Source organism: Cynoglossus semilaevis, unplaced genomic scaffold (assembly GCF_000523025.1).
Source record: "Cynoglossus semilaevis isolate Cse_v1.0 unplaced genomic scaffold, Cse_v1.0 scaffold1615, whole genome shotgun sequence".
Taxonomy (NCBI): domain Eukaryota; kingdom Metazoa; phylum Chordata; class Actinopteri; order Pleuronectiformes; family Cynoglossidae; genus Cynoglossus; species Cynoglossus semilaevis.
The window spans coordinates 35,727-58,117 of NW_007585135.1; the positions used below are offsets into that span (position 1 = coordinate 35,727).

General features: G+C 39.8%; 4 protein-coding genes across 7 annotated transcripts in view; 1 reads left to right on the top strand and 3 right to left on the bottom strand.

The window, feature by feature from the left end:
• Positions 1 to 283: 283 nt before the first annotated feature.
• On the bottom strand, positions 284 to 2,210 carry LOC103398865 (pyroglutamyl-peptidase 1-like). Its single transcript, XM_008337613.3, has 5 exons — positions 2,056 to 2,210; positions 1,538 to 1,590; positions 1,309 to 1,425; positions 979 to 1,211; positions 284 to 809 (listed from the first exon to the last, which is right to left on the bottom strand). Exons 1-5 carry the CDS (start codon positions 2,084 to 2,086, stop codon positions 578 to 580), a joined length of 666 nt encoding a protein of 221 aa, XP_008335835.1. The 5' UTR covers positions 2,087 to 2,210; the 3' UTR covers positions 284 to 577.
• A 1,742-nt stretch (positions 2,211 to 3,952) lies between these two features.
• LOC103398866 (transcription factor jun-D-like) lies at positions 3,953 to 6,592 on the top strand. The gene has a single exon (XM_017030951.2). It carries the CDS (start codon positions 4,848 to 4,850, stop codon positions 5,802 to 5,804), a length of 957 nt encoding a protein of 318 aa, XP_016886440.1. The 5' UTR covers positions 3,953 to 4,847; the 3' UTR covers positions 5,805 to 6,592.
• LOC103398867 (ras-related protein Rab-3A-like) lies at positions 6,572 to 14,654 on the bottom strand. Of its 2 annotated transcripts, XM_025053843.1 has the most exons (6): positions 14,469 to 14,557; positions 12,712 to 12,936; positions 11,546 to 11,664; positions 10,915 to 11,039; positions 9,887 to 10,100; positions 6,572 to 9,401 (listed from the first exon to the last, which is right to left on the bottom strand). In XM_025053843.1, the coding sequence occupies exons 1-5, from the start codon at positions 14,487 to 14,489 to the stop codon at positions 9,910 to 9,912; spliced, it is 681 nt and encodes a 226-aa protein (XP_024909611.1). In that variant the 5' UTR covers positions 14,490 to 14,557; the 3' UTR covers positions 6,572 to 9,401; positions 9,887 to 9,909. The 2 variants fall into 2 exon arrangements, with proteins under 2 accessions (XP_024909611.1, XP_008335838.1); XM_008337616.3 differs by having other exon boundaries at positions 6,572 to 10,100; positions 14,505 to 14,654.
• Positions 14,655 to 15,397: 743 nt separating this feature from the next.
• LOC103398869 (cAMP-specific 3',5'-cyclic phosphodiesterase 4D-like) overlaps positions 15,398 to 22,391 on the bottom strand; it is a 30,476-nt gene continuing 23,482 nt past the window's right edge. For all 3 annotated transcript variants that reach the window (XM_017030949.2, XM_017030950.2, XM_025053842.1), the window contains 9 exons: positions 20,821 to 20,914; positions 20,536 to 20,708; positions 20,349 to 20,447; positions 19,781 to 19,945; positions 19,598 to 19,697; positions 19,321 to 19,475; positions 19,095 to 19,217; positions 18,829 to 19,011; positions 15,398 to 18,635 (listed from right to left, as the gene is read on the bottom strand). In XM_017030949.2, coding sequence (XP_016886438.1) covers positions 18,153 to 18,635; positions 18,829 to 19,011; positions 19,095 to 19,217; positions 19,321 to 19,475; positions 19,598 to 19,697; positions 19,781 to 19,945; positions 20,349 to 20,447; positions 20,536 to 20,708; positions 20,821 to 20,914 — 1,575 coding nt within the window. In that variant the 3' untranslated portion in view covers positions 15,398 to 18,152. The remainder of the gene's footprint in view (positions 18,636 to 18,828; positions 19,012 to 19,094; positions 19,218 to 19,320; positions 19,476 to 19,597; positions 19,698 to 19,780; positions 19,946 to 20,348; positions 20,448 to 20,535; positions 20,709 to 20,820; positions 20,915 to 22,391) is intronic.

Consider the following 22,391-nt stretch of genomic DNA (forward strand, 5'->3'; position numbering starts at 1 on the left):
TGTTTATCCGTGACCTACAAACATAACCTACCTGGCACTTAAACTAACCCTAATTAAAAAAAGATATTGAAGTCTTGTTCATGTTCCCTGCCTCCTACAGTTACTTACTGCTACATAAAAATACTTTGCTATTATTTACCTAAAAAGCCTGTCAGCTGTAGACCTATTTACTGCCCTGCTCTCAGTGGTGGTGGTCTGAAAAAATAAACATATTGTCAGAAGAAACAATTAAACAACAAATAAAAGAAACTGAAAACTGATTGTAAAGAGTAAAATTAACACATTTCTAAAAGGAGTGTTTTAATACACATTTTAGCAGACACATACATTAGGTTAATCAATCTACAAATATTGTGTTGTAAGTGCAACATATTCCCTGAGATTAACAAACAACAATAATAAGTGCCAACGAGTTATTTATGATACAATTAAAAGAGTGGAGACATAATCTTAAGGAAAACATTATTGTGATTTAAATATGAAGAGTTCTTCGACTGACAGGGAATGATATAATGTTCATCATGTCGTATTAGTATGGTTGAGTTGGGAATCATTTTCACAGACTAATACACAATCATCAGCATCTTTGCTGTTGTTGATGCTTGTGATGACACTGTTCTTCATGTTTATGTTCCTTCTCCTCAGTACAGTTCTGAGTCAGCACGTCCAGCATCTCCAGTATGACGGCCTTCAGGGCTCGGCCCAGGTCCTGACTGCTGTAAGGCTTTCCTAAAGGAGGCACGTGGATAAAGGCGCAGCGGCGATGCCCCAGGTACAGAGATGTGTAGTAGGTGTAGTCACACAGATACCTGAAAGAGGAAAAATGAAATAACAGAACTGTGTACATTTCTTACTATCTAATTAGTATTTGACAAAGGAAGTGAAAATCGATATGACAAGTTCTGATAACATTATTGCAGAATAAATTCAAAAATAAATCTAATTATACACATTTAATACACAAATGTTGTTGTTTACCTTCCAGCATCCTCAGATACAGACAATGCCACACCGAGGTCGGAGTCGTTGACATGTTTACAGACTACATCCATGTCCAGCACTGACTTTATGCAGTCGGGTCCATTCTCCATGCAGCACTGAGAGGTTGGACAGAAGCTGCAGTTGTCCAGTCGTTTGTAACCTCTGTTGTGGCCGCACTGCTCTAAAGTGACTGTGGTGGCGATTCCAGAAACACCAACGTGAACCACTAACTGTTCAAAAAAACACATGTGTAGAATAGTTTCATTTGACATTTTTCATCATTTTACAGTTTAATACAGAAGTGTGTATTTTCTACTGGTGTAATACTTGTGGCTGGAGCTCCTTCCACAGGGACGGCAGCATGTTCTCAACAGCCTTGTATTCAACAGGAACCTCACATACATGAAGGTCAACATCTTCACCCAGCCCTAATCGCTGCAGCTCCTGTGAGCAAACGCACAGGCAAAAACACTGATGTTCTTGGTGTTGGAGACAAACACTGAACACCCTTTATTTGTAGTCTTTGGTGTAATGTGTAAAACTTGATATTAATTACCTGCACTGCCACCCAACTGGCGTTAACTGCATGGTCTCCAAAAGGCTCAAAACCTGTCAAAACAACATGGAAAAGGATGACAATGATTTACTGCAGCATTTGTGCACATTGCAAAATGGGAATTATTATTAAAATCACCAGGGATACTTTATCTTTCTTGGAAAACTGAGATAAAGCAAAATGTAAAGTAACTCGGAGTCTAAAGGTTGGCTCAAGTTAAACATTAAATGACAGACATGACAGCCAGGTATCTTTGACTTTGACTAAATAGCAATGCTATTCAGTATTTAATGCATAATTTCCCGGTCTTTACTTTTAGATAAATATAATTTTATAATAATTCCAATATACTTATAAACTCGTGTCTTACAATTACCAACGTAGTTTATTAACTAACATTTGTCTGATGCAGGGGTCTGTCCAGACGCAGGAAGAATACTCCTTACTGTGTACCAGCGCAGTAACGACATCAGATTATTATCATTTCACACTTAATTCCTTTAAAATAAACGTCTCACCTGTGACTACGACTTTCTTCTTATTGGCCATGATCCACAGATCTTTAAACCACAGCTGTCATAGGTTTAAACCCCCAACGACCTGTGTCAGAGAGATTGTTTACTCTAGATTCTCTGCGGCTGACTGCTGTCTTCTTCTGTTTCGCGTCTCTCAGGAAACGTGGATGCATTATACTGCCATCTACTGGTCTGGTAGGCATACGTCCACTGCAGTTTTCGGAAACCTTCGCTGGTCTATTTTACCATTTCATGATTTGTAGACCTTAAACATTAAATTTGTGTTTTCAATGAATGTTCAGTGTAACATTTAGGTTACATTATTTCATATAATAATTGTATTGGACAAAAAGGAGATTAATGATGCATTTGTCAGCTTGACTTTTCTCGTTCTGTTAAACATTATCATATGTAGAGCTTATCTCAATAGAACCACCTCGATTACAGATTTTTGAGAGATTATAGATGCATATTTTAATTTGCATAATATGTGAGTGTGCCACACAGGGCAGTGGACACATTTGGTTCACTTTAGTGAGAGAAGTAAAAAAAAAAAAAAAGAAAAAGAAAAATCAGAAGAAATTCCAAGAGGCCAAAAGTGAAAATAAGGTGTTTATGTGACACAGTCCATTGTTTGTGCTACATAAACACATTTCATTTATACCGTTCCGACTCCTCATGCCTAATCTGATAACGCCTCATAAAAAGAGATAATTTTCTTTCATTTCTGATTCCACTTGTTTATTCTCACAGCAGCCCACGCCCAGGGTTTGCAATATGACTCACATTCTGGACTCAGGATGCTGCGTGGTTACAAAACTACATGGCACTGAGAGTTTTTTTTTCCTTTTGGAAGAAAATAATATGAGGTGAACAGTCAGAAAACCAAATCTTGGTCTTTACAGTGGAGCGTTTAAAGGATACTTCACAATGTCACTCCTCCATACACACAAAGTACACAACAGAGCAGCCTCTGATTCTCCTCCTACTTCAACTCATTCACCCCCTCACTTTCTCTCCCCCTCTCTCTTCTTCCCTCGCTTTCCTGCTTGCGTCACTGGCTGTATTGGTGTTGCCATGGAAACTAATGATGCGCTCTCTGTTCTTTGGTGCTGATGCAGACAGTCTGCTGACGTCTTCTCTGTAAATGGGCAGAATAACAACATTCTCCAAGGGTTTCCACCACTTGGCCAGAATCAGTGTCTCCTGTACTGCTGCACTCTATTCTATTCTATTCTATTCTATTCTATTCTAGGCATTTTAACATTTTTTCCATTTAAAGCAGCCATGTCCACAAACCAGAATCAGAAGCACAGATTGATCACGAGGTACTATTTTTAAATCACAAAATGTTTTTCAGTGTTTGTCTGTCAAATGCATTGTACCTTTTTCAACATGACAATATATGCAGTACGTAAGCAATGCAATGTTTTTTAGAAACATTTTAATCCCAGCTATATACGCCTGTGTGTTGTGTGTGTGTGTGTCCGGTTTTTCAGGCCTTTCATCTTTTGGAATGATTGATTGATGACAGCCTCATTCTAGTGTCCCTCTGTCTTCTTTTCTCTTTGAGCTAAATATCCCTTTAAGCATTTTCAGCTGGAGGTGATGTAAGACCTCATCTCCCCTCTATCCTCGTGTTTGTTTTTTGGAAGGCTAGGACTGTAGTAATCCCCAAAGTCTCAACAAGTATTTAGTGTGTTGTCCTGTCAGTATCTGTGTGACAAACCTACTGTAATATGGCACACACATTTCCTGATCTGGCTCTGTAGTGGTTCAGGGCTGCCTTTCAGTCTCTGGTGTTGCCATTTAGTAGGAGAATAATACCAAACATACCAACATACCTTCTATGGCAGGCTTTAAAATTGACAACTAGTAGTAGTGACTAGTAGTGTAATAATTTAGGCTACAGTGTCTAGTTGTTCTGTATGCAACTCAGGGTTTCCTTTTCCGATTTACCTAAATACGTTTGAATAAATAAAGAAATCTTTCCAGGGCTGTTGGGTGTTAAAGCAGCGTGGGTTTCCTTAAAAACGTTTGATTACGGGTTACCCACGTTCTCCTATACAGTCGTGGAAACTAATAGTATCCAACATGACGAGAAGTCTTTTTCCTGGTTTTATGGTAACATATTTTAAACTTAAAAACACAAGGAAGGGTTAGTTTAAGACTCGAGGACACCGCCGTAGATCTTACATTCTTTTCTGTTCCTTCTTGTAAAGGTCTGCGTTGGAGGAATCTTTTCTATAGGGGCTGTTTTACTCTGTTCCTCCTTTCTTTGGCTTTCGCCTCCTGCACCTTCCTCCCCGCCCAGACTCTGCTCTCTCTTGGCGACCCTGAAGCTTTTTTATGCTATGACATCAAACCACAATGCATTGCACTGTTTGTAGTTTATCCCGAGTCTCCATGGCAATAAAGACCGGCTCGGCCCCTTATTCAAATTAAACCGGAAACCAACGTCATTTCGGGCCAATCTGCGCGCTCTAGAGTGACATAATGGAATTTTTAGGGATAGAAAGCGAGCGAGAGTCTGGCGCTGCGCATAGCAGTCGTGCCATCGGGAAAAGACAATTTGAGAGCCGAAGAGCCGAGGAGCTCTGCCACAACAACAGCTGGATGGTCCACTGACAGAGTGGCGACATTTAACACACTCACACAGACGCGCAAGCGCGAAGGATAAGCAGGAGCGGAGTCTCATCAGATAAGGATCAGCTGATTTCCTCATGTTTTGGATGGATCTGGTCCACGTTTGTTAATGCTTAACGCTCAAAAGTCCCTGGAGTGTAGGGTGTAGAATGGAAACAACCCTCCCAGGCACCGAGGTCAACAGTCCGAGGGTTTCCAGCGCTTATTCTCATAGCACGATGATGAAGAAGGAAATTAATCTGAACCTGGACGAGCAGAACTCCGAGCTTAAATCGAACCCGCTCCGAGACGCAGACGGACTTCTCAACTCTCCAGACTTGGCACTGTTGAAACTTACCTCTCCGGACCTGGAGCGTCTCATCATCCAGTCCAACGGCCTGGTCTCCGCCAACACTCCCAGCAACACTACCGGTAACCCGACTTCCCAGTTCCTCTACCCGAAGTCCGCCAGCGAAGAGCAGGAGTTCGCCGAAGGGTTCGTGAAGGCTCTGGAGGATCTTCACAAGCAGAACCAGCTGAACGACGCGGGCTGCGTCTCTGTGGACAGACTGGAGCTCCTGGCTTCTTCTTCAAACGTAGTCGGATCCACCGGGCTCCAGACGTCAGACCTTCCGGTTTACACCACTCTCACCGGGTATGCGGCCAGCCCGCTCGGAGGCACAACCATTAACTACTCCACGGACACCATCCCATTTCCGCCGCCTCCGTCCCATTTGGCCAGTGCGCAGCAGCAGGCGGCCGCTGCGGCAGCTCTGTCACGGCTGCAGTCCGCCGGTGTGGTCAAGGACGAACCTCAGACTGTCCCAGACATGCAGAGCTTCGGGGAAAGTCCTCCCCTGTCTCCCATCGACATGGACAACCAGGAGCGCATTAAGGCGGAGAGGAAGAAGCTGCGCAACCGGATAGCTGCCTCCAAATGTCGCAAACGGAAATTGGAGAGGATCTCCAGGCTGGAGGACAAGGTGAAGACCCTGAAGACCCAGAACACTGAGCTGGCCTCCACAGCCAGCGTCCTCAGGGAGCAAGTGGCTCAGCTAAAGCAGAAGGTGATGAACCATGTCAGCAGTGGATGTCAGCTTTTACCAAACCAGGTCCAGGCTTATTGAATTTCTGGCTTTATGGTGGTCTTGTAATGTCCCGGTGATGTGTGTGTGTGTGGAGAAACAGTGGCCATGTGAACCTTAAACTCCTCTGTAGAGACTTGTTGCGGTGCCAACCTCAGATACAAGGCAGTAGGAGAAGCATCTGGAGATGTTTTCTCAGCAAAGGTCCAGGTGAGAACTGCGGGTCAACTGAAAAAGACAGCAGCAATGAAAGACTAGCTGTGGCCTCCTCAGATTCAGGAAGATGTGGCAGTGTTATGCAGCAAATCTAAGGTGTGGGGCTTATTTTTATTTTTTTTTAAACAGGTCCTCATGTAGCAAAATAGTGCTATCCATTTGAGTGACGTCGGATGGTGTGACTTTGTGCATTAAGCTGGACAATTTCTCAAAAAGAGAGTGCAACCAAACACCAGGGTGTCACCCAAGGCTGGCACCTACTGACTAATGAAACGCCTTACTTGTTTACAAGCACCTAGCAATGACAAATATATATATATATATATTTTTCTTTACCGAGACATTTCTTATTTGATGTATGGTCTTATCTCTATTTGTTTTTTCTTTCCTTTCCTTTTTTTTTTTTTTTGCCAAAAATTGAACTCTGCATGTCTTGTTGCTTTTGTGTACAGTTGCAATTGTATTTTTCAGGATGGTGGTTGGTGCTGTTCTGGTTCTGCAGGACACCAATGTCCAATGATGTATGTCTACATTCTGAATAACCATGTTTATCTATGTGTAATGGACTTTCAAGTCTCTCCCTGACATTTATTAAAGTCACTACATTACTTTAAGAAATACATGTTCTTTTTTTCATTTTTTTTTTACTGCAGAGCATGGAGCTATGCTTGTTTTACCACATTTTTTTCACACACAGTTGAAACTTTGGGGGTCAGAGTAAGAGCAGAAGAATAGTTGAACCAAACCATAGATGGTCAAACTACTCCTAAATGCAGAAACCAGGGGATTTTTGTGCCCTCTAGTGGGCACAAAAAGAAAATCAGGTCCAAACCATTTTGGAGACATCACGTCCTCACTGTTCAAGAAATATTGAACAAAGAAATCGACAGTATTTAGAGTTCATTTATTGAATCTTCATTTTAGCAAACGTGACATAAACAGAATTACAGCACAATTCACACAACTAATACCCAACGGTCAGACAAATTCCTATACAGGGGTTATTTTTGACAGAGAGGGAGGAAAAATGTGAGAGGTTTGATGCATGTTCCTGATTCGGCATGAAATAAACTAAATAAATTAACAGAAGGGATAGGGAGAAATGATGCAAAAGTTACTTTTTAATGTTTAAGTGTTCAAAATATTCTGTCATTTTCTGAGCACCACCAGCCACGTCTCTCAGGGAAAGTCTGTACAAATGTGTGTCGAACCACTTTTTGTTTCTCATCCTCTTCAGTTCAAACCTCTTTGGAAAGAACAACTAGGACTTCCTTCACACACACACACACACAAACAGTCCAGTCCAGAACAGTATGTTACGAACCCTGAGCAGGGTTGTATGATACTGATATTTGGGTGTGGAGAAATAACTGCTATTGCTCTACAAAAACAGTCGACCTTTGAAACCACCATGTCTTAAAAAGTTACATAACTGGAATTAAAAGACAAACAGACTTCCCTCCAGAGTTTGTGGACATGATAAGAAGCTTTCAAACTGGAATGTTTCATTTCCCCCCTTGAGGAAGCGTTGAAATGTCTTGCTCACTGTAAACCCAGCATATAAAAGGCTGAAATTAAAATAAAAAAACAACAACAAACAAACAAATTCATACAGAAGATAGAAAAAACAATTTGTAGAGACTGGTAGGGTAGTTTGTATTTTGGTTTGTAGCCTTTTCTTAAAATTAAAAAAAAAAATGTTGTAGGGTGGAGTAAAAAAAATTGTAGATGGCAGTAGAGTAACTCTGCCATTGAAGTGGGCTGTTTCTCTTGTGTAACATGACAAGTTAGTAGTGCTTCCAACATGTAGTTATGCATAAGTTCTGGTGCAACATTGTTAAAGGTGCACTGGTTGCACACACACGGGCCAGAGCAGCGTTAGCTGAGCCTGTCCTTCTGTGATTAACAACTGACATATTTTCCAAAAATCAGGGGGGAAATCATGAGACATGAAGGAGGACTAATTGAATGTTCTCATCACAAATAAAAAATATCAACCGGTTCATTATTTTATGAAACCATAAAGAAGTACTGGTGACTGAGATATGCTTTGTTTTAATTTAAAAAAAAAAAACTCCTGCAGCAAACTAAACATTTCAAAAAGTATAAATAATACAAAATAAATAAATTCTGATTTCAAATAACTTAAAAATATTTTCACATGCCTCATTACATTTGTTTTCAGACGAATCCTTAACCATAGCATCAACCCTCTCCCCAAAATAAAGACGGAAATATCCAAAGTTTCATACTTTCTGGAGGTTGATGGAGACTGCAGCTCTGTGGTTAACCAGGGTTCACGCTCAATCATATGCCTTTCTAGTGAGCACATGGTGAAGTGAATGCAGTCAGAGAAAGTTAATACTAAGGGCCTTAAAACAGAAGGGCCTGGAGCCTCACTTGGTTCTGAAACAGTCTGACAGATTGACATCTCTCTCTCTCTCTCACACACACACACCAGTCAACCAGCACTGGTCAACACACAAACAACATGCACCTGTCACTAAGACACAGGTTGGGATCCAGTGTCTCTAGGTCAAAAATTGTATTATATTATTTTTTTTATATGCATTTGTTAATATATGTGCAATTTAAAAATGCACAGCTGTCCACTGTATCACATTTATACACCCTTAGCCACGTGGTGAAAGACATCTCTGCCTTTCATAAAGTTTTTGTCTGTAAAACAGTAACAAAAAGTAAAGGTAATAATAGCAATAAAAAAAACTAGCAGCTCTAAATATGATGCAGCTCCTTAAATATAAAACAGTTTTTTAACCTTGAACTATTATGTGGCATAAACTAGAAATCACTGTTACTAACGAGGGCCTAAATATAGGGATATTTGGTGACTTGCTGTTGTTAATGTTCACCAAGTTCAGGTGGTAATTAATAAAACAGCTTAGTAGAACATAGACTGGGTTATTCCACTGCTTACTAGCACAGTCCAGCTGGTCCAGAGACTCACTCTTAGGGGGTTAGTATCAGAACCCTTGTTTATGCTCAAAATATTATTGTAAATACAAAGCAACTGATTCCACTACCAGTACATTGGCACTATACTTTAACAGTTACTTAGTTAACACACACACACACACACAGTGGAATCTATAAATCTTCTTAAAATCAAGGAACCACTTAATGTTCCTTTGACCTTGTCGTTATATTTTGAGCACGTACATAGAAAACAATATAGTCCAAAGAGCTGCACTGACAGGTAGAGATCTTTAACAGCTGGGATGTGACCCTTGGCAGCAGAATAACTTGGTCAACATTCAGTTAAATTATCTTTTTCTGTAGTAGGGATTTGTGGACCTTGAAAAAGGTGTGATATGTTAAACCCACAGATATTTTGGACACACCTGGTCTGGACCATATTCAGTTAAAAATGGATCACTGGGATACAGGAGAGATTTGACGTGCCTAGAACAGACAACAAAAAACATCAACTCTATCCACAGCAACAGTATTATTATCAATGAAAAAAGGGGTCAAACAACAGCAACCATTTTAATTACTGTACGAGGCATTAGTGACTAAGCCCTGGAGGAAGAGGAAGAGTTCTCCCTTCACAACCAGTTACACCCAATCACTGACATAAAAACAGAAATTAAGCTATAATCATGAAGCCAAGACGACACAGAAACTCGGGAATGTTTGTTAGCCGCTCTTCACTCCTCTGACAATACCACTCTCAAATATCTCCTCCACCTCAGGTCAAAACAGGCTTGTGTACTCATGATGAAGTGAGAGGGGTGGAGGATGATAGCGCTCAGGGTGTGTGACTATGTATGGCAGTGTTAGTGTGTTTGATTTTCTGGTCTAAGTGTATAATAAAAGCAGGAGGGACATAAAAAAAACAGCTATGTGTGTGTGTGTTTTTAAGAGAGCAGTCTGTGTGAGATTACCTATATTTGCATTTTGGTGGTGTTTAACAAGCACAATCCTGACTGGTCCTCTGAGGCTGTTCACTGAGCTGTGGCCCCTGTTTGGTTCCGGTTACAGCTGGGTCATTGTTGTCCAGACTCTCTGTCATCCTCTCACAGATGATGTCCACCAGGCGCTCAAACGTCTGCTTCACGTTAATGTTGTCTTTGGCACTGGCTTCAAAGTACTCAAAACCTGCCAAAAAGGATGAAGGAGGTGAACGCAGGTTGTTGTTACGCTTGTCGTTCCAGTGTGTGAAGCTTATCCAGTTAATCCACTTATCTCAGAATGTCAGGAGCCGTCTCTTCACGAGTTTTATACAAGTATTTCAAAAAGAGTGTATTTGTAAGGACTTAAGTGGGGTATTAAAGTTTTAAACTATGAATACATCAACATATTCAGTTTGTCCTCTCATGGAATAATTCTGATGCAAGAGAAAATAAAAACTAAAAACAACAATATACTTGTAAAACAAGGGCTAATAACTGACTTCTTTGTGCATAGAAATGGTTAATTAATTATTATCAACTATTAGCTAACACATATTTACATATACATTTTGCAGGATAAATAAAAAAACTGACATTAGATTTTTTAGATTTCATTCTGTCAATACTGACATCCACCACCTATAGGGACTTGATCATCACTTAATTAAGATTATTTAAATTAATTAAATAATTTTAGGGCTATCTCGTGCAATTTTATTAAGTATTTGTCGTTTTGATCATAGTATTTGTGGCCAACTTCTTATTAAAAGAAACAAAGCTGAGCATTTTTTATTCTATTTTTTAAAATTGAAATGAATATTTTACAAGGGCAGTTAACCTTCCCATTATAAAATATAACATGCTTATTTCTTACACTTACTAAGTATTTTCCTACTTGGATCCAACCAAACACATATGGAAGCGTAAACAGCCGCCGAGACAATTGTGGTTGGTGTCCAGCTCTGAGAGCAGTTGACTTACCGCCGGTTGGCGTCCAGCTCTGAGAGCAGTTGACTTACCCAGCTGCTCCGACAGCTGCCGGCCCCTCTCTGGAGCCACGACTCTTTCATCCTCCATGTCACACTTGTTTCCCACCAGCAGCACCTGAGCATTATCCCACGAGTATGTCTTGATCTGGGTCGACCTGAAAGCCAATACAGAACAGAGTTATTAGATGTACAACACTATTGAGACTAGGAATATATTTTAGGAATGGCTCGATCAAATACCCAGGATTCAAATTTTCAGGTTTGAACATTGAAAGATAAACCTAAGCCAAATTGCTCAACTCCATGATGTAAACAGGGACGCTATCGCCTCACCAATGGCAACCTGAGGCACGCAGGACAAAAGATAGTATCGGACTGATATCGGTATCGGCAAATAGTTGCAGTATCAGTATCGGACATGAAAAAGTTGTATCGAGCCACCCCAATATATTATTTGGCTATAGTTACTTGTTGGTAAGCTGTAAGGACAGGATCAAAGTGACAGCTGTGACTCACATTCTACACCCACAAGCATCTCATCACAAATTCATATGAAATGAGCTACAGACTAGAGGACGTCTGAACAAAAATCAAGGACTAAAAGGGCAGTGCTCTTCTTTCTACAGACACACAAGCCATGCATACTGAGTTTGACCCTCACCAGTCCTGCACAGCATTGAAAGATTCCTCATTGGTGATGTCATACATGAGGATGAAGCCCATGGCTCCCCTGTAATACGCCGTGGTGATTGTCCTGTAGCGCTCTTGGCCAGCAGTGTCCTGTAGAAAGACATAACAGCTTTATTGTAGTCATTCGATGTTGCTTTCATTGACAGACCAAGATAAAAGTTATAGATGCCAATGAAAAACATCTCTGGTATGAAGATATTTTGTTTTTTGCGAGGTCTTCCTTTATCATATCCACCACAGTACAACGAAAGAGCAAAAAAACACAACAGTCTTCTATTGTTTTTCCGGCATTTTGTGTAAACAACTGTCATCTGCACGCAATTAATGGTTGTCCATGGCGCTTCTCGTGATTGGTTTAACACTCAGCTAAACTCCCATGAGCATTAGGTATTCCTCTAGTGTCACATGTAATAAGCATTTGTTCCCAGGGTCAGTCTTGATGGCTAATGTTAAGAACACTTCAAGGGTATTGCTGTTACACACAGATGAAGTGACTCTGGAGAACAGAGAGGCCACTTCACAGCTGGGAGTTATTAAAGATACATGATAACAGAGAATGGCTTAGTCGCAGATGTGGATGTGACGAAGGAGGAACGTAAAAAACGTTTGCAGTGACTGTTTCTCCAGTTTTAAAATTTTAACGCTGGACATTTTCTTTTTTTTAGAAATAATTGTTTGTTACAATAATGGTTATCTGCGACCACATGTTAAATATAATCTAAGTCAGACACAATCAGGCAGTATGAACATAAAGCTAGAGATGCGCTGATTGCATTTTTTGGTCAATTACAAGTTTTCTGGTGAACATAACTTGCCCAAAACTATTTTTGCTGATTCCGATTTCCTTCAATTGGTCAAATGAAAATGTTTTCCAGCACAAAATATTAAGTTGCATGTGGGAAACAAAAGCAAAACTGCTGACTAGATCTTGGTGCTAGTTTACTGTACATACAACTGATAACAGGAAAATAATGAAAAGTAAAGCAGGACAGATAACTTTATTCAAAAGTTCAGAGTTCATTTTATCTCATGGCTTATCCATGAGATAAAATTTCTTATAACTCTCAGAAAAGCTGGCTAACCTTATCATGGAAACACAAGACTATTTGCACTTTAACACATCCATCACTTCCTCACCCAGATCTGCAGCTTTATCCTTTTGTCGTTCCTGTAGATGGTCTTGACCTTGAAGTCAATGCCCACTGTGCTGACAAAGGCTGGGGTGAATGAGTCATCTGCGTAGCGGAAAAGGAAGGAGGTCTTTCCAACACTGCTGTTGCCAATGATTAGGATCTTAAACATGTAATCAAAGTTCTGGTCTGAGGACTCCTTTTGTCCGTATGTGGCATTTGCAGACGCCATCTAGAAAAAAACAGATTTGCATTCTAAAATGTCAGCTGTAATTAATATACATTACCAATCATTTTTAGGCCACATAAAACTTTGAAAAATAAATACAGAGCTTAGTTTTGACAATTTACACTGGTTACTGTATAGTGCATTCAAATGAAGATGTGTCTAAGACAACAAATCATCTGGGGAAATTAATTAGTTATTTTAAATCATTTTATAACTTTTCACAATTTTTTTTTCTATGATCACATTTTGCAGTCACTCAATTGGGAATGTCACCTGATTTATTTTGAGTGTTTCATCTAATACAAAGTCAGCAGTTAGGAACAATTTGTTCAAAATGAAAGGGATACCAAATTTTAAAAACAAATTTAAGACTTTCCATCTCATAGAAATTATTTTTTCAACAACAAAAATGTTGTATCTAGACATTATTATCATTAAAACAAAGATGTAACCTAATTATGCTTGCCCCAAACCTTGCTTCTCCTTTTTACGGGTTGTAACTGCAGCTCTGCAACCTTTGAGTTGAATTGCTGCCCCCTTGTGGTGATTTGCCATAGGTGAAGATTTCCACACAGATGGGTCTCATTTATTTTCAAAAAATAAGTCAAGAAAATGCATGACAGAGTAGCTTCCCTGCAGATAAACATAATCATCATCTACCGTCTTTTCTGTGACCCATTAAAAGATTGACAGTTGCATCTATATAAATATATATTTATTTTATATAGCGGCAGGAATTCCTTTATTCTCCATCTTTAAAGAAGATTAAATCAATTTCTGCTCATGGCTTTGCCTTTACTTTCTGTCACGGGACAAAAAAAAAAAAAAAAAAAAAAAGATTTTCTGTTTTTGCTAAGAGACTGTGTCAATACAACCAACCAATGCAGGCTCATAGCCTTAAGTGTCTCCACCTAATGTCAATAATACTGGTCCAACCAGGCACATATTTACCTCCACCCTGATCACGGTGGGAAGAACGGAAGCTGATGAGCTTAGTGACAGGCTAAGAAGCCACCGAACATTTCCATTCTTTCAGGACAGAATACCGTAGTCACATAAGTATGACCATATGGTTGGTCACAAATTACGTTGATGGTAATGTTTAATTAAAGGCAGAAAAAAAACTGTCCGCTACCGAAAATAATTATCAAAACGAAACGACCCAAATCTTATTTTTTCCCCCGACAGATAGCTTCAAGTGCTAACAGGGACTATATGGCTTAATCGGACAGTGTTGCTTAGGAAAAAAAAACCCAAACGCAGAACAAGGTGCGGTTTCTCTCTCGTGTCTTACTGTTACACTATGAAATTAATTTAAAACAAAGAAAACGAATCAACAAGGGGCTTTTCTGTGTTTTACTGCTTACACAGTAAACCGTTATCATCAGTGGTTAAAGTGACGGCTATGCTAAGCATCCTAGCTATGTCAAATGAAGGTTAACTCTTCTTCATTTTCGGTTAAATTTTCGGTGTAATTATCGCAGGTCAAAGGTAATAAATGATGCAAGCGTCGTCTTACACTTCTTTTGACTTACCACAGCCCCACAGTGACGCATAAGCGCAGGTTTTACCTTATTGTGAGCGTTTTTTTCTCCTCCTTCCTCGTCTACAGCAGCAGCTCCAACTCTGAGCCTCTGCACCTGCAAATGACTGGCCCCGGCAGGAGAAAGACTGACAGGAAAACTGACCAATCAGAGACAAGAGGCGGATTTTAAAAATGGGTGCGTTTTAAGGGTGGTCTTAACGGTAAGTTTATTTTACTTTACTAAATTCATGACATAAAAACGGAATATACTGAGAAAGAAGAGGAACAAGACAAAGAAGAAGAAGAATGGGAAAAAAAATCCAATTTTTTTAAGCCTAAAAAGGGTTACATTTCAAATCGGATATTATATATTATAATTTTAGGAGATATTTGTGAATGGTCATTGTAGGAATTACAAGAGAAATAAATTCAACAATTATCGTTGAGGTTCGGTGCATCCTACCAAAACTTGCTAATTTACTCGTTAAAGTGACGGAAGTTTAGAAATTACTCCCTAAAATGTGTCGCTCCGCTACCCTACTCTTGTGGAACATGAATAAAATAAATATCTTTTGATAGAAGAAAACCGAAATTAAAATAATTACCAATAATGATAATACTGATCCAGAAAAGGTTTATATCTATATCTCTGTTTATAACCTTTAATGATTTTGCTGCTGTTTAACATCCATGAAACTAAAGAAGCTAGTTCGACTGCACAGCGTGAATGCAATAATAATAATAACAGTTTGTGATTTTTTCATACAAAATGTGATATGTGGACAGCAACAGTAAATGTTCAGGCAAAGAAAGCTGATTGAGTTTCTGTACAACAACATGAAGTAGTTCTTAGAAATAAAAGTAGTTATGTCAGTCATAACAATATACTTAATGTATGGACTAAGTAATCAAATAAGGCATTATTTTGTCAGTGTATTTATTCATCTTACCACTTTTCTCACAAACCAGAAGTCAGGTCCGCAAAAAGAGATATATTTTTCTTTATTGGCAAGGCATACAGTTGTAGTTGGAGAGGAGGGAACACACCTGCAGTTAATCAGAGGTCAGATTGTCAAAGCTGCGTTTTCTGTAAAAGAAAAATAAACACTGTTCCAAGGTTACCACTGAGGCTTTTTGATTAAATTATCTTTGTTGCACATTATAACTAAAAGACATTTCCAATCAGCACGTTACTGTAAAACCATTAATTAATAAACAAACTGATTGGATCAGTATAAACAGGAGAGGGGAAGTATCAGAAACCCAGATTAAAAACCTGTACTGTTAATTTTTTTCATTTAAAGACACAAATTCATGTGTATTTTCCTATGTATAATCTGGCAAAAATAAAGAAATTCAACATAAAGGGGAAAAAGAACTTACTGTGTTAAAGGCTTCATGATTGGCCTCTCACACCATACACGTAAGTGTTAAAGCTTTGACAAAAAATAGTTTTTCTTCATTTTTCTGTTTAATCGATAAAATAAAAATAATAAATAAACGATACATGAATCACGTGACCACAATGTACAAAATCACATAATTAGTGACAGACTGAGTAGCATGTCAGTTGAGGCTGTTGTTAGATAGACCTTAGTGTTGAAGGCATCTTTGAGTGTTGGTCAGTCAGAGGCTGTTTATGGCTACAAGAAGGACTGCACATGTCTGCAGTCAGCAAAACAATGAAAACGACAGAGAAATTAACTTCTTATCGTTAAACATTTAGCTATATGTTGATACCATAGACTGTATATAGGAAATTAAAATAGTGAGATGGATGGAAACAGAAATGGTCCCTCTCTAAGTTTGTCATCTGCGAATAGTTACCCTTACAGTTAATGTCCTTATTTTAGTAACATGACATCAGTCTGCAATCCCATTTAATTGGGCATTTTCAATTAAGGTCCATTCTGTTGAGGTTTCTACCAGTGATGTTCCCCAATCCTCAGGGTATATTAATGGGAATATCACTTGGAGTTGAACTTCCTATTAAGAGCCCCTCTAAACAGAAACTTTATCTTCTTCTATCTTCTTGGATATGACATACGTTGAACCAGAAATAAATGACTGAACCATAACAGTCACAATATTCACCTTCAACTGTACTCAAAATTCAGAACTGTAAAAGTATCAGAAAAGGGTTTTACTGTTTTCTGATTATTATTACTTTCAATAATAATAATAAAAATGTCGGTTTAGGTTTTGCTGTTACTGTATGGATAGAATGGGGTGGGGGCAAAGAGACAGGAGGGTCACATTGGCACATACAGGGCTATAATAAAACAACTTTATAAACTGATGCTGATGGAAAGTAGCCTGTGGCAAAGTGGAAATTACAGTACGAGTTCTATCATGCTTGCTTGGCACTTGGTTTGTCAGTGATTGTAACGCTGTGAGTCAAATAGTGATCAATGAGAGGAAAAAGGGTGGGGGGAAATCTGGCTTTGAAATCCAACTCTGAAAATATCCAAAGCCAAGTCTTTACAGTAACAGCAGTCTGGAAGAAATCTGAATCTCAGTTGTTGTCTTAGTCACAGTATGCAGCAATAATAATGGGATTAAACGGGCTGCTTTTGTTAATTTTGCATCATCTTTGTGCTTGCCGCTCAGCACTCAATATTAAACTCTAACTACCTCCAGGAAGTTTAGGTTTTGGCTCAAGCCCTAAGAAAAAACAGTGAGGGCTGGAAAAGAACACAATGTAAAGTGCTAAAAACTTTGAAGGCAAACTGAAGAAGTCAAAACATAAGTGTTTGATCAAAAAGAAATAAATATTTTGAAATCGCAACAAAGCTAAAATCCATGTTATGTTTCGAGAAATTCTATGGTTAAATATATTTTTAAAGATGTTTTTCAAGCCAACTGCAGGATTTGCTCCAAAATGCCAGACGTTCAGTTCTATTCGCCAGCACTTGGGGGCGCCATATACACGGCTCATTATGCTACCGGCGTGACGAAATACCAGCAAATCACCTTACTGACTCCAGGTCAGTTTTTTTTTTGCTGTCACTCTCATAGTTATATAGTCTCATAAGCATAAAATAACTGTAGAACTAAAAAGCTGAATGCTCGACTAGTGAAATGCATGATAATGAGAGCCAGGTTTGGAAACTCTCTACTGAACACAATGAAATGGGCTGTGCAGAAGTGCTGAGTATCACTCTTGCTGCACAAATAAGTGCATAAATTATGCATTTTCATTTCAGCTAACACAGGTATATTTCTGTATACAGATTTTTAAAAATCTAGGTTGATTGGACCTAATTCAAGGACGACCGCGAGTCACTTTCTACAGTCACTCACCACTGTAAATAAATGGTACAACACTTCCACCTGTAGCTGTAGAAGACTTTAAGCTGGCTGGTACTTATACTAAATGAGACATTTTTTTCAAAAATGAAAAAAACTCTGTGTTTGTGTAACACAAAAGGCTGGTTAGAAAAACGTGGCTCCCAGTCCTCCGTGAGTCAGTTTGTCTCCCTCCAGTGCCACTGACTGCTGTGTAAAAAATGCAGACTCTTTTGACACCTCCAACACCTGCCCACACTTCCATATACCACTCCTCCAGACTGACACCCTGTCCACACAAACCAGAGGTGGTGTTAGGTTGGAGTGGGAGAAGTGGAGTGACAGAGATAGAAGAGGCACCAAAATGAAAGAAAAAAAGGGGCAAGAAGTTTTTCTTTGACTGGTGTTATGTGCCTAATCTCACATGTGTTAATCCAGAGACACCTTCGTTTGTTTTTCTTTCTTCTGCTGAGTTCTCATCACAGTCTAAAGAAAACGTCCTGTCTGAATCAGTGGTGGTCAATTTTGGAAATCTGTGAGTCTTGGCAGTAAATCCACTTCCAGAACCTGTTCTTGAAATTTCAGGTGTTCTCCTCTGACTGCAGCCACCTTTCTTCACAGCTGGAATTTCACTGTCTGACTCCACTTCTTCTTCTAAGGTCATCTCAAACTGGAACTTGTCAGTCGAGGTGGAGCCGGGAGCTAATGCTTCTCCTGACAGGGTTTTCTTCTCCTGGCCCACAGTGGTCGGTAGTGGGCTGTGAGGGATCATGCTCTGGTACCATTCCCTGTTATCCTCCAGTGTGTCTAGGATCTCCTGAGCGTCCGGGTGGACCAAATCCGCCCACGTCTCCCATAAAGGATGAACAATGTAGTCGATGAAGCCCACCTGCAAAGGGAAGAGAGCAAAGACTCTGTAGAAGTGGTATTTTAAGTTAACAATAAAACAGCAGTCACTTAATGACTGAGGCTAAATTATAAATTAGATTATAATTAGGTAGTGATCTTGAGTACAGAGGAGCCTGTCCAGAACTATATCTACTGATCAATTGATCTGCCGAAAACTTCATTCAATAACGTACCTGGTTCTTCTCGATTGAGGCGTTGTGTTTGTCACACATAGGGCTGATCTCCATGCCTTTGTCTCTCTCTCTGTCTCCCTGGGTGAAAAACTCCACCATGATACGATCTGTCCACTGTCGATACAACTCCAGAGGTTTGGTTGGATTACTGAGGTCTGCACAGTGCACCATGTTTTGGAGAACCTGTGGTAAAAAGAGAGACAGTCAGTGAATATCCGAGGTAAATTATCATGTTTATTTTGCACAAATGTTTCAGTTGTTCTTACCTGAATGCGGTCTGAATAGTTGTCAAGGAGCAGGACTCCTAGACTTGTGACTTTTTTGGTCTCCACCATTGTTTTCAGGTCTGCTAAGAGGTTCATGTGTTTGGACATATCTGTGGCCAAAACCTGCAGGATTGTCAGTCACATTATACAGTCAAACATCATAGCTATGGAAGAACCGGATCTTTGAGTAGATCAACAGACACATCAACAATATCAAGTCTCTCACCATGTCAATAACCATTTTGCGTAACGACTGACTCTGTTTCTTGCTCAGGTTCTGAAAGATGTCACAGTTCTCCTCCTGCAAAAGCTTAAAACCCACAGCCAGGTGGTGGTTCTCCAGCACTGAAGAGTCGTTGTACATCAGAGCCAACTCAGAATCTAAAGGCAAAAAGGCCCAGAGTGAGATGCAGGACAGGCCACCTGTTTTCATATAGCACTTGCCACAAAAAGATCCCATTGACGTTCAGCTGCCAAGCAAATGTACAGTATAATTCACTCACTGGTGTTGATGAGAAACTGATTGGAAACTCCAGGGTGATCCACATCATGGATGGCACTAGCGAACAGGGCAGCAAGGATTTCAAGATCGGTAAACACGGCCTTGAAATGAAACACAGGAAGACAAATACTGTCAGTCAAGGTGTTGCCATTAATGAGTGGGTTCATCTACTCCCTCCATCTACCTCCAAAGCAGGTGTGGACAGCAGGACATGCGTGGATTGCGCCACGTCGGCAGCATGGATGTTGTTGTGGTAGGCTACGTCAGCATGGTAATGATCCTCCAAAGTCATCATGAACGTAATGAAGGTGTCGGCTGGAATCTTGAAGGACTTAAGCAGGTCACGTTCCTTCAGTAGCAGGAAAGACGGAACAGAACACCCAGGTCAGATAGATCAGTAAAGTTCATTTAATAAATACTGTATTAACACTGGCTTTCTCTTATTTATGTTATTGATATGCTTTATTTATCTTTTGTGCCAGGTAATACCAAAGTAGTATTGTGTATGTAGGACTGTTCAGTCACAGGTCAAAGTTCTAATCTGAGGCTATTACCTTTCTCAAATAAATAAATCATAAATAAATAATAACTCACAAGTTACATTTTTATGCTGATGACACATATATGTATATATACAGAGACATATATATATATATATATATATATATATATATTCTATTTATTTTTAGGTAAATAATTGCCCCAAAAGATTTTGTCACGGCACCAACATGTACATGAACAGGCAGTGATACCTGGAAGATGGTGTACATGGTGACCGTCAATGGGCGATTCCCAGAATACTCAGAGACTTTAAAGATGTCAAGGCCCCATCTGTTAATGTCCTCCAACTCCTACAAAGGAACAAGAAACATGTAAATACAATAGACAAAATCAGCTGTAGATGAACAACAATATAAGGCTAAATATTTTTGGACGTACCTTAGCTAGTGGTCCTTCCTGACAGGATGTGACACCAAATCGTGGGATCGTGGAGTGAACAAGACTCGGGCTGTGTGTGGCCTTTTTGACACCACTGATCTGGGACATCAGCCTCTTCTTCTTGTCTTTCTCTTTTGCTGGGGGAGACATGATGTCCATGTCATGCTGCTTCTCTGGAAAACAAATACAACACACAATGAATATCATTGTCAGTTCAATGTTGTGCATGTACAGTATATGTTTCTGAATATTCTTTGAGGGAACGCATAAAGAAGAATGTTTTACCCAGGAAGGTGCTGGAGATGAACTCAGACACCTGGTTCCCTGATCGACTGGTTTCTGACAGCTGGGTGAGCTCTCGGGTCAGCATCCTTTTGAACTGTAGACACAAGGACAAGCACGTATAATTGATACGTACCAAAGGTGAAGACTGACAAATAAAAAATCACATTTCTGATGTTAGCACTGTTGTGCTCTTTTTTTAAACAATACAATAAAACAACCTGAAATCCTACCTGAAATAACTATAGACATTAATTAAAAGTTAAACAAACACATCACTATACTACAGCTCTCAGTAAAGTTCTCCACAGGTGTTTGAATTAACTCTGCATGCTTATATAAGTATGTGAATAATGCCTTTTTCCCCATTTTCCTGAATAATTAGTTTGTGGTGTTAAATTATGGTACGACTTAGATACAGAAAGAAAGCATGTAATTAATAGCTGGTGCATCAAATATGTCTATGATTATTCATGCTCTATTACAGCCACCTGCATCTGATGAACATGGCCACATTTCATACAGGCTTGCAGACTCTGCACTCAGAGTTCTACTGTAGAACTCCTTGTGGAGCAATGCCTTGGTCTGCCACAAGTCAATATCTGCTACAGTTTACAGTCTAAGGAGAAATATTCATGTATACACCAACAGAAAAGCTGCTGATGGTGCTGGTTTCACAGGCCTGGTACTACATCACAGAAAATGTAAGTAGAAACTGTGAGTATTGTAGCTCAGTAGTGGAAACTGAAACGCTCTGGAGCCAGGATCACTCAATCTCTCTGAAACACAATCCCTCCACAGAGAAACGCTCCAACTTCTCAACTGTGTAACACATGCGTTAAGAGTGCTACAATGTTCAGAAATCTCATTCAAACATAGACAACTAAACAGCTATCCACACACAGCATCTAATAACTGTGTTAGTTTGATGACGTCCTGCAATATCTGGTTCACACGTGTACACAGGTTAAAACTTGAAGGTGAAAATATGAGTATACTTATGGCTTTACTTTTGAAGTAAAGCACAAGCATATGTTGAATACTTGTTCACAGTCAGTCACACAACAAGCAACATGTGAGATTTGGTCAATGGATCGATTCCCGCCCAGTTCACCCTGTGTGTCCTCCTTACCTGAAAGAACATCCACGAAACTGAGATTAGATAACTCACTTCTGGCATTTCAGCGCAGAATCAAGCATGGGAGAAAGAGTAAAACTGTGAGGTCAAAGAGCAGAGCTTCTTGGTCATCAGAGGAGCAGACGGCAGAGGACACTTTGTTCTGCTGTTGCTGCCTTCCCCATGAAAATCCTCCATAAGTAACCAACTCCACAAGTCGGTGCTTAGAGAGGTCTGATCAGGAATAGCTGAGCAGATGTGAAACGTAGAAGAGCCGTCCGGAGAACAACAAAAGAGTGTAAACCCAGCTGTGGGAATGCAGTGGGATGCGGGATGCAATGCTGACAAGCCACACTCCCTCGCTCTCCCCCTGACTCTCCCTCATTCACTCACTTGCTGCCTCTGTGTGTGTGTAAACACTGGGAGAATGAGGTACTCTAATCCCCGCCTCCTTCCA

Coding starts and splice junctions, on each gene's coding strand:
- LOC103398865 (XM_008337613.3), bottom strand. CDS start 2,086: ATGGCCAATAAGAAGAAAGTCGTAGTCACAG. Junction 1,591..2,055: donor GAAGAAAGTCGTAGTCACAG/GTGAGACGTTTA, acceptor TTGTTTTGACAG/GTTTTGAGCCTTTTGGAGAC. Junction 810..978: donor GTATCTGAGGATGCTGGAAG/GTAAACAACAAC, acceptor TTCCTCTTTCAG/GTATCTGTGTGACTACACCT.
- LOC103398866 (XM_017030951.2), top strand. CDS start 4,848: ATGGAAACAACCCTCCCAGGCACCGAGGTCAACAGTCCGAGGGTTTCC.
- LOC103398867 (XM_025053843.1), bottom strand. CDS start 14,489: ATGCGTCACTGTGGGGCTGTG. Junction 11,665..12,711: donor GGATAAAGCTGCAGATCTGG/GTGAGGAAGTGA, acceptor GTCTTTCTACAG/GACACTGCTGGCCAAGAGCG. Junction 11,040..11,545: donor TTCAATGCTGTGCAGGACTG/GTGAGGGTCAAA, acceptor ATTGGCTTTCAG/GTCGACCCAGATCAAGACAT.